General features: G+C 37.3%; 1 protein-coding gene across 1 annotated transcript; it reads right to left on the bottom strand.

The window, feature by feature from the left end:
• Positions 1 to 9,038: 9,038 nt before the first annotated feature.
• Positions 9,039 to 11,891, bottom strand: LOC113714315 (pentatricopeptide repeat-containing protein At1g43980, mitochondrial-like). Its single transcript, XM_027238102.2, has one exon. It carries the CDS (start codon positions 11,605 to 11,607, stop codon positions 9,715 to 9,717), a length of 1,893 nt encoding a protein of 630 aa, XP_027093903.1. The 5' UTR covers positions 11,608 to 11,891; the 3' UTR covers positions 9,039 to 9,714.
• Positions 11,892 to 12,073: the final 182 nt, after the last annotated feature.

The raw sequence follows: 12,073 nt of genomic DNA, 5'->3' as shown, positions 1-12,073 counted from the left end.
ATATGAACAGCCGTCTGATTATCACACACTAAATTCATAGGCTGTTTATGCTCAAACCCAAGTTCCAGTAACATGCTCTTCAACCAAACCAACTCACACACAGTGTGAGCCATAGCACGGTATTCAGATTCTGCACTTGATCTGGATACAACTGTTTGCTTCTTACTCTTCCACGACACTAAATTACCACCAACAAACACACAATATCCTGTAGTCGATCTTCGATCTGAGACAGAACCAGCCCAATTTGCATCAATATCCTTCAATATCAGTGTGTCCATGATTTTGATACAGCAACCCTTTTCCAGGAGCACTCTTAAGATACCTGAGAATCCGTATAACAGCATCCCAATGACTAGTACGAGGGGTGTCAAGAAATTGACTCACAACACTCACTGCAAACGAAATGTCAGGTTTCGTTACAATGAGATAATTTAATTTACCCACAAGTTTTCGATATTGCTTAGGATCATCAAGTAATGCACATTGATCTCCTGCTAATTTCACATTGGGATCCATAGGAGTATCCACAGGTCGGCAATCTAACATTCCAACTTCACTCAACATATCGAGTACATATTTTCTTTGACATAAATAAATCCCATATTTAGACCGAACTACCTCAATACCCAGAAAATACTATAGATGACCTAAATCCTTTGTCTGAAAATTTACCTGCAGATTGGATTTAAGTTTCTGGATCCCCACAACATCATCACCTGTAATCACAATGTCATCCACATAAACAACTAATAAAATTTTACCAGCATTAGAATGCTGATAAAATACAGAGTGATCTACTCCACATCTTGTTAGACCGAACTCCATGACAACACTACTAAACCTGCCAAACCAAGCCCTCGGAGACTGTTTTAATCCATATAAGGATTTTTTCAAACGACAAACCAACCGCGGATTCTCCCCCTGAACAAAAAATCCAGAAGGTTGTTCCATATATACCTCTTCTTCCAAATCTCCATGCAGAAATGCATTTTTCACATCCAACTGATGCAATGGCCAATTATAAGTTGCTGCCAAAGAGATAAGAAGACGAACAGAGGTAATCTTTGCAACAGGAGAAAATATTTCTAAGTAGTCTACTCCATACACCTGAGTAAATTTTCTAGTTACCAGACGAGCCTTCAATCTATCAATAGAACCATTAGGCTGCACTTTTATAGTGTACACCCATTTACAACCAACAACAGGCTTACCTGAAGGACGAGGAACAAGATCCCAAGTACCATTTTGTTCCAAAGCAGACATCTCTTCTTGCATAACTAATCTCCAACCAGGATGATTAAGAGCATAGGTAATAGACTTAGGAATGGAGATAGAATCAAGGGAAGCAACAAAAGAAGAATATGACATAGAGAGATGAGAATAAGAAACAAAATTAGAAATAGGATGTGAAGTACAATGTCTCTTACCTTTGCGTAAAGCAATAGGAAGATCTAACTCAGAGGAGGGCGTCATACCTGGATTTGAAGATTGAGAGTTAATTGGTGAAGTGCGTGGCATATCAGGAACTTTCTTAACCATGGAACGACGAGAGTAAACTTGAAGATGAGAACGAGATAATCGAGTTATGGAATCTGGTGAACTAGAGAACTCAGGTAATAAAGGGAAAGAGACTGGTAAAACAGGAGAGAAAAAAGAGGGACACTGGTCTAACTCACAAGACATACTTTGTTTGATAAAATATGGAGTGGATTCAAAGAAAGTAACATCAGCACAAGTAAAAAATCGATTTAAAACTGGACTGTAACATCTATACCCTTTTTGCACTCGTGTGTATCCTAAGAAAATACACTTAATAGCACGAGAATCTAATTTATCCACTCCGGGAGCAAGCTGATGAACAAAGCACACACATCCAAAAATACGAGGAGGCAATTTAAACACATGTTCATGAGAAAAAAGAATGGAGTGAGGTAATCGGCTTTCAAGAATATTGGATGGCATGCGATTAATTAAATAACATGCAGTTAGAACTGCATCACTCCAAAATTGTTTGGACACATTCATGTGCAACAAAAGTGTCCGAGCAACTTCAATTAAATGTCCAATTTTTCTTTCGACAACTCCATTCTGTTGTGGAGTGTGAGGACAAGAGGACTGATGAAAGATACTGGACTTAGTCATAAAGGTATCAAAAGGAGTGGAAAAATATTCTTTCGCATTATCACTGCGAAATATATGTACAGACACACCAAATTGATTCTTTATTTCTGTAACAAATGCACAAAAAATGGAATATAATTCTGAACGATTTTTCATTAAATAAAACCATGTAACTCTGGAAAAATCATCAACAAACATTACAAAATATTTAAAACCTAACTTTGAAGTGACTCGACTAGGACCCCAAACATCAGAATAAACTAACAAAAAGGGTTTCGAAACCCGTTTATTGACCCTAGGGGCAAAAGGAACACGATGATGCTTTCCTAATTGACAAGACTCACATTCTAATGAAAACAACTGGCTCAAGGTAGGAACCAACTTCTTCAAATTTTGTAGAGACGGATGACCCAAACGACAGTGAATTTCAAGAGGAGAAACAGTAGCAAGGCACGCAATCGGACCATTAGAGTTAAGAAAATAAAGACCATTATGCTCACGTCCTCCACCAATCGTCCTCTTTGTCTTCAAATCCTGAATAACAACAAAATCAGGAGAAAAATAACTGAACACTGTAAAAATTTGGTAAGCTTACTAACGGACATTAGATTAAAAGGCAAATTGGGTACGTAAAGAACAGAAGACAGAGGAAGAGATGTGTTAATTTCTACAGTGCCTAGTCCTTAACTTTAGTTGTAGATCCATCAGCTAAAATAACATGAGAAAAGGAAGTAGACTCTTGAAAATTAGAAAAATTTCTAGAGGTACTTGACATATGATCAGTAGCTCCGGAATCAATGATCCATGAGTCAAAATTTTTGGAAGTGGAGAGACAAGCCATAGTATTACCTTTTTGTGTTAAAGAAGCAGAGGGAAGAGATGCGTGATTTACAGTTTGGTACTGCAGAAATTTGACATAATCTTCCTCGGATATGGTAAAAGTCTTCTGGGATCCTTGTGCTGAAGAACTTGATTCAGCTTGGTCAATGGTAACTGCATTAGCAAACCGAGGTGATTTTCCATGTAAATCCCAACAAGTATCATGAATGTGATTTTTCAAACCACAATGAGTGCACTCACGGGTGCCTCGACCTCCACGACCCCCACGACCTCCTTACTTCTTCCTCCACGAGAGCCACGTCCCAAGTTAAGTTGCTCTATCCGACCATTGTTAGCAATTAAAGCAGATTTGTCATTAATTAGAGCACCATCACCCTGTGCAGTGTCCTTAGATGCAGAACGTAAGACCTGAGCATACGTCTCTGCAAAGGATGGTAATTGTTCACCTGCTAAAATTTGAAATTTGATTGGTTCAAATTCTGGCTTGAGACCGGCCAAGAATTTGAGCACAAGCATTTGTTCTCTTTGCCTCTGCATAACTGTAATATCACTTGAGAGAGGCATTACGGCATTTAATTCTTCTGATACTCACTTAAGATCAGCAATGTATTCAGTTACTGTCTTGTTATCTTGTTGCAACTGAAAATACTCCAAAAAAATATCATACATCCGTGAAAGATTACTACAGTATAATAACCAGACATAATCCCAAACTTCTTTTGTTGTCTCACAATGAGAACACATGTAGGCAATTCGTGGCTCCATAGAATTCCATATTGCTCCAAGAATTTGGGCATCCTCTTGAATCCACATTAGTTTCTTATTGTCCTCCGTAGGAGAGTCATCTGTGAGATATCGTTGCTTTCCTAAGCCTGTCAGATAAATCTTAACGGCTTTTGACCACTGTTGATAATTAGTGTCATTCAACTTCCAATTTGTGATTTGAGGCATCACCATTGGCATAATATTAGTAGACGTCACAATACCTTTTGATAGATTTTCAGCCATAGCGAATAGCACTCCAAACCAAACGAAGGGTCAAAACTCGAGATGAACAGCGCATGAACAGTGCCGTGAACAGTGAACAGCGCCTCGTGAACAGTGCCGTGAACAGTGAACAACGTCGCGTGAACAGTACCCCCGATGAACAGTGCCCCCCCGCGTGAACAGTCGCGATGAACAGTATCGCGTGAACAGTCTCGATGGCTAAAACTTTTGCTAGATATTTAACCCTAACCCTAGGACTTTTGCTCTGATACCATGTCAACAGGTATCTTGGGAGGAAAACATCTAGTCACCGTATTATGAGTGACCAACTAGTATTTATAGGAATACAAACCTAACAGACTATTTACAAGAATACCCTTACTAATTTATTATCTATAAGAATACTAATATTCTCCTAACAGTTTGTTGATCTTATTTCCAGTTGTTTCTCTACTGTTTCTTATTCTTTTCAGCTGAATGGTGTTCAATTTGGTTATCTACGACTACAGCGGAGCATTAGACAAGGCGATCCAATTTCTCCGTATTTATTTCTTATATGTGCAGAGGCTTTTTCCTGTCTATTGCAAGAAGCAGAGGCGTGTGGTAAATTGTCAGGAGTACGAATAAGTCAGAGTGGCCCTAAGCTTTCTCATTTATTATTTGCAGACGATACTTTGTTATTTGGCAAAGCGACCCTACAGGAAGCTCGACATATTCAGGATATCTTGCAACTATATAAGGAAGCTTCTGGGCAAGTGATAAATCTTCAGAAATCAGCTGTGGTTTTCAGTAGTAACACAGATTTCTCAACCCGACAAGATATCACTCAATTTCTAAATATTAAAGAAGTGGTTGCACATGAGAAATATCTTGGTCTTCCCACCATTATTGGATGCTCCAAGCGTGAGGTATTCTCTTCTATCAAGGATAGAATTTGGCAACGAATTCAAGGATGGAATGAACAACGGTTATCAAAAGGGGGAAAGGAAGTGTTGCTGAAAGCAGTTGTTCAGGCAATTCCCACATATTCGATGTCTTGTTTCAAATTTCCAGATTCTTTGCTAATGGATATCCAATCAATGATGAGCAATTTTTGGTGGGGTGATGGAAATAAGGCTAGGCCGATTCACTGGGTTAGTTGGGATAAACTTTACAACCGAAAGGAAGATGGAGGAATGGGCTTTAGGCAGCTTAAAACTTTTAATCTCGCATTGTTATCTAAGCAAGCGTGGCGCATTGCTACACAACCATCTAGCCTTCTTCATCGGGTATATAAAGCTAAATACTTTTCCAATACTGATTTCTTCCAAGCTCAGGAAGGATCGCGGCCTTCCTGGTCTTGGCGCGGACTATGTGAGGTCAGGAAGTATATTGAGGCAGGAAGCAGATGGCGAGTTGGTTCTGGCCAGTCTATCAAAATCTGGTCAGATAGGTGGCTTCCACGGCCATTTACTTTTAAGATCGTGTCGCGGTCTACTGCATTGCCCGAGAATTCCACAGTTGATTCCCTAATAGACTGGGAGTGAAAGACTTGGCGAGTTGACTTATTGCAGGAAATTTTTTGGCCTGAGGAGACTGAATTAATTCAAAGCATCCCAATTGGAGACTCTCACAATAGGGATAAGCTCATCTGGCACTTTTCAAAGAATAGATCTTTTACTGTGAAGAGTGCATATCACTTGATCAAGCAGCGATTTTCTAATTGGGAGAATTTGCCATCAAGTAGTAGTGCTTTAAAGCAAAGTGTTTGGGTGAAGCTTCCTGAGAAAATTAAAATTTTCTTATGGAGGGCATGTAAGGATATACTGCCAACCAGCACAAAACTCAATACTAAAGGGCTCCATTTAGATACCTCTTGCCCGTTATGTCTCGCTCCAATTGATGATGTGGATCATACCTTCTTAACTTGTCCTGTAGCGGTGCAAACGTGGGCGCTTAGTTTCTTAAGCCAGAAAATTCAACTGCAATCGGCTGATCAGATTACGTCTTGGCTTCCCAACCAACTTTTGCGACTATCAAGCAAAGAGATGGAATTGGCGGGGGTTATTCTTTGGAATTTATGGAATAATCGGAATGGAGCAACCTTTGATGGGCCCTACAGAGATCCTCTGAGCTTGGTCTCCCTATCCATAGCATTCCTAAATCAATTCCATGAAGCAAACTCCAAAGATAAGTGCCATACACTTGCCTCTCCCCAATCAAGGTTATCGATAGGTCATTGGACACGACCCAAAGCAGCTTTTGTTAAGGCGAACTTTGATAGAGCTGTGTTTCTGGAGGATAAATCATCAGGGGTTGGTGTCATTATCCGGGATGATAAAAGAAGTTTCATTGCTGGCCTCTCCAAGAAAATTCTTGGGATATTGGAACCAAATGTGGTTGAATCATATGCGGCCAAACATGCTACTCAGCTACTGCAATCTTTGGGTTTCAATAAGATCGTTTTGGAAGGAGATTCACAAAAAGTCATCAAAATGCTAGAGTGTTTGGAATCTGACGATTCATCATGTGGCTTGTTGATTGATGATACCATTGTCTTATGTCAAGATTTCATGTGTTGGGAAGTTTCATGGATTCCTAGGTCGTTTAATGTTCCAGCTCATAACTATGCCAAGTATGCTATTAATCTTGCAGACTCTTGTATATGGAGAGACTCTCCTCCATCTTTTATTTGTCCTGCACTTGTTGCAGATTCGATCTCCTGATTAATGAAATTATTTTATTTTTATTATCAAAAAAAAAATTAAGGTAAATCTTCAATTCCTGACTATATTTGAGCAAAGGACTCCTTAACCGCAAATACAAATGAAATCAGGCCAGAATTGTGTTATAGGGAAAGAAGATTTTTACTTTAGGTCCCCAATTTTTCCTGTGCGCAAGTTTCAATTGAAAGGTTAATATTATGCCACATTATGATTTCGACTTGACTTGATGATTCTCTTGTCCTCTTAGGCCCAAAAAAAGAGAATGGGGCCAGGCTGGATTAGCATATGTGCTAATTTTTCTTGTCTTTTGGTTTTAAAAAAAAATTTAAATTTGTCATTCGTTTCAATCTTTTTTTTGGATAAAAGCGTGAGAGATATTTATTTGTTTATTTTTTTATAAAAGAAAATTTCATTAACAGATTGATTACATCACTGCCCTAATGGCAAGTTAAACATGCTCTAAAAATTACAAATTTACAATTTAATAGATACAATAGATCTGAACGGTGGTCAATGTCACATAGACAAGGGGGTTGATGATCTTAACTGCTGAATTTTAGATTCAATTCACAGACAACAAATTCATAAGGTAACCTAAACACCTTAGTGTGCGTTCGGTTCACGAATTGGACGAGAAGGACTTATTTATTCTTGAATATTCATCCTGAATCGAGTCATCTCTGGATAAGTACTCTTGTGTTTGGTTAGTTTTATGTCAGATTGGATGTTTTACAAAATAATGTCAACTTGCATTTAGTTGGAGATAGGATGAGGTGGTATTTTATTTATTTATAAACTAAAATTACCCCTCTTTGATAGACCTACAATTAGGGATATAAATTGACTTTTAGTAAGCCCAAACTCAGTTTTTAGTAGGGGTAAATCCATCAAAGCATTTAGTAGGGGCAAATTAATCAAAATATTAATTTTATCAATAATGGGGGTAAATTAGTCAAAATTTTAGTTATTTCATTAAAATGGGCAAATTAATTCAAAACATAAAATTTTAATTAGAAGGGGCAAATTTGTCCAAAATTTTAGTTATGTCATTAATATGGGCAAAAGAGTACAAAAATTAGTTTTGTTAATTGCATGGGCAAATTAGTCCAAAGTTATTGTATATCATTGATATGGACAAATTAGTCCAAAACTCAATTTTTACTAGTATGGGCAGATTTGTCCAAAACTTTATTATGCTATTAATTACCCCAAAATTTAAATATTATTATAGCTAGAGGGTAAGTTTATCCAATTATTAGAATAAAGCATTATTTTATTAGCAGGAACAAATAAGTCTAAATTGTCATCATCCTACCTACTTCCTCATCCCGAAAAATTGGTAATTAAGTTTATTGAACATTATAAGTAAATATTTAAAACTAATGATGGGTACAAAGAGTGGTATAAATTGATAACTTAGTTTGCAAAAATGAATTTAAATGAGTTTGCAAAAAGTTAAAATAAATGAGTTATAAATGGGTAATTAGGTTACCCAATTCATTTTTTGACTTACCCATTTATACCCATCTAATTAAATGGGTATAAATGAGTTGACTCACTTATACCCATTACCCATTTTACCCAACCCAAACCCGCCCAAATCACCCATTTTGACACCTCTAGTCTAAATTGTCATCATCCTACCTACTTCCTCATCCCGAAATAATTCATACCACCTTTCCCGATAAATTAATTTATCCCCGGTACAGGGGATTAACTCGTGAAACGTATCATCCCTTCTATAAAATATCAAACATGGAATGACATAGGATTAATAATCCAATCCCGTGTCATTTCATGAGTGAAACGATCCCTCAGGAACAGGGGCTTTACAAGTCCATTTTCTCTACCGACACTCGTGAAGATAGGGATGAAGAGTTTATCCATCTTCATTTTCTGGGGGGTCAAATATTACGTGTCACTATCATCGTTTGGCCTCATAGGATCATTGAACTTATCTGCCCAGCGGTGAAATTATTGTCCTACATATGCTTCATGCATTCTCACAGACAAGGATCAAATTCCTTTCAGCCAAAAGCCAAATAGCAAATCTAGTCTTTCAAGTTTCAACTTCTTGACTCAGTCCGATTTAACAGCTAATTTCTGTTTATCAATAAATATTTAGTTCAGTTAATTTAATGATTGTGGCCATTATCTTCTCGGTTACTTGTAACTGGCTATTCAGTTTTTCCTTTCTGAATTATAAGGCTGGTTGAAACATACCTTTTCTTCTGATTCCAACTTTCAACTTATTATTTGTTAGAACAAAAACACTGATCTCCATGGAAGTTGGAGGAGAACTATCAGTATTTCTGATAATTATAGAGCAAAATTTTGATTACATTTTAAATATCTGTTCCTAGCACACAAAAAAGAATAGCATAAGCAATGACCATAGATCTTTTTTAACATAAAGGATTGACATTATCTACACTGGCATGTTTAATACAAGTATAAACCATTAATTCGGTCAAGACTGTTACTACCGAGTAACCATTATCTAACAAGTAGTTGAGTAGCTTTGCTGATATCATAGGGCTTACCAAGGAGCTTCCATATCGCCAGTGGAAACACTGACCTTGCAGGATGAACATGAGTAGGAAAGTTTCCTGGCTTAGATCCTCTGAGTCATCAAAACAGGATTCCTTGTTGAGAATATCAGAACAATTGAACTTACTGTCATCCAAGAAATAGCAGCAGAAATGTCCCAAAATGAATATATGTTGAGGTGTCTCTTCAACTCAAGAACAATTAAGGAATATGAGACAGTCTTCATGCTAATAGGGAAAAATTCAGTTGCTTGTTTTGACCATTCTTTGGTCTTGTTCCATATCTAAGATATTGAGGCTGTTCTCATTCAAAGCACAAGTTAAAACGCTGATGTATCCAGGTTCGTTGAAAGTATAAGCAAACGCAATAGCAACTCCTCCACTTCAAAATATGTGTATGCTTAATAGATTCTCGGTAAAAGGATAACTCTGGTGCAAAAATGCACGTTGCTCCATGCTTCTGTTCTACTTACAACCTGCTCTTCCAATTTACACCCAAAAAAGTGCTGTCATAGGTAAACTTGATCATGCATCTCCAGGGTCAATAATCTCAACAATGAATAGACATCCTCACCACCTTGGTGAAATGTTTCGTTTGTTTTAAAAGCAAATAAGTTGCCTCCAAATCCAACCCAACTAGAATCAAACACTTCATATTTCTGCTTCATAAACCTCCTTACTCTAACTAGGCTCTCCCATCTACCATTGTGCTCGTACACTTGAGCCAACAGTGAACAAGACAATAATGACTCTATTTTCAAATCAATCATTCTCTCTGCAACTTTTTCAACAAGTTTCAAATCTCCATAAATTCTACAAGCACAAAGTATTGATTCCCACATCAGAGCATTGGGTGGATGGGGCATAACTACCATTATAGCTATTGCTTCTTTAAGTTTACCTGCTCGACTCATCAAGTCCACAACACAAGCATAATGTTCATCCCTGGGTGCAATTCCATAATCCTTTTCCATTAAAGAAAATATAGCCATTCCTTCTTCAAGCAATCCACCGTATCTGCATGCCAATAGAGCACCAGAAAATGTAATCTTATCTGGCTCTAGTCCCCTAGATTTTAGTTGCTTGAAAAGGCCAATAGATTCAAGAAATTTTCCATTATGAGCCAATCCCATTATTACAGTATTCCAAGCTATTAGATCTTTCACAACCATGGTAGCAAAGATCCCCAGGGCAGCATCAACTAATCCAAATCTAAAGTACATGTCTACAAGTGAACTGGAAACAATAGAATCTGATTCAAACCCTGATTTGATCACTAAAGAATGGACTTGACTTCCCTGCTCCAACGCTAAGAAGGCTGAAGCACAATTGAGAACAGAGCTAAGAGTGAACTCAGTGGGCCTAATATTCTCCCTAATTGAATCGACAAAAAGCCCAAATGCTTTCTCTTCTAAACCATGCTGTGCATATGCTGAAATCATGGAATTGCAAAGAGCTGAATCCCAAATACTAGATTCTTCAAATATATGCACCGAGTCCTCCATTCTGTTGCATTTAGATAAATAGTCAATAGCAGCACTTGAAAGAATAGTATTCGAGAAAAACCCCATCTTTATACAAAGACATAAAATTGGTTTACCCTTTTCCAAATTCCGCGAGCCAGAACAGGCTGAAATCACTCTCGACACGGTAAACTCATCTGATGCATATCCTTGATATCTCATCCAACAGAACACGTCAATTGCTAATTCTTCATAACCTGATTTACAGCAAGCCGAGATCAATGAGTTCCAGGATATGACATCCAACTCCTTCATACTCCAAAACACACTAAGAGCATATTCCACAACGCCAACCTTCCCATACATATCAATCAAAGAATTGCCAACCACCACATTGGAAAAATCGACACCATTTCTCAACATACTGCAATGTATTTGCTTACCAACAAAGACACACTCAACAGACGAGATCAAAATCGAAAACGTAAACCCACTCGGCCTCACACCATTTTTCTGCATATCAAGAAACAACTCCAACGCTTGCTCTGAGAAACCACATGACACATACCCTGAAATCATTGAATTCCAGCTCACAACATCTCTTTCAGGCATTTTATCAAATATTAAACGCGCCTTCTCAAAATCACCATGTTGTACATACGCTTTCAAGCATATATTCCAAGAATAGACATTCCTATCAGCTATATCATCGAACACTTTCAAAGCATAACTAAAAAGGCCAGCTTTGCTATACATATCAACGCAACGATTTCCCAGAAAAGTGCCATTAAAACCAAGTTTTATCAGCTGGGCATGAATGGATTTTGCAAAATTGGGTCTTTTCCATCTTAAACACTGATCAATCAGTTTAGTGTAAAAAGAAAGTGAATATGTGTGGATTGGTCTATGACGACAAAGCCTTTGTAACAAAAGGTACATGCAAAAAAGGGGCAAAGCATCAAGGATTTTTGGGCTTTTGCCCCAAAAGATGGAAAGAATACTACAATCAAGAAAGAAAAGCTAAAGGAAATTCTGAAACCATTTTGATCCCGGTTCACTGTTAGTTGAGTATTTTTTCGTGTTTGGTATTTTTATTCTTAATTCAAATACAAAAATGATAGAGATGGAGGGAAAAGTTTTTATTTACTATATATTTACTGCTCCGATCCTTTTTTTTTTTTTCTTTTTTGGTTAAGGGTAAATTTTCCAAAATGTAACCTGAAGTTTGTTCTCCGTTTTTTATGAATAATGTTACAATAATATACAAATAAAAACAATCTTAAAAATATCAAAAACACCAAAAATAATCTCGAAAAATAACTTTATCTACAGTAAAAATTTTTCACCTACATTGGTACAGTAAAATATTTCAAAAACATCCACAAAAACAGCTAATCCAAACGAA

The sequence above is a fragment of the Coffea arabica genome, chromosome 10c, assembly GCF_036785885.1.
Source record: "Coffea arabica cultivar ET-39 chromosome 10c, Coffea Arabica ET-39 HiFi, whole genome shotgun sequence".
NCBI lineage: Eukaryota > Viridiplantae > Streptophyta > Magnoliopsida > Gentianales > Rubiaceae > Coffea > Coffea arabica.
Note: the sequence above shows the minus strand (reverse complement) of the source record. Positions and strands in the feature narration are given on the sequence as shown.

What these genes read in the sequence shown, in the direction of transcription:
- LOC113714315 (XM_027238102.2), bottom strand. Translation starts at nt 11,607, where the DNA reads ATGTACCTTTTGTTACAAAGGCTTTGTCGTCATAGACCAATCCACACA.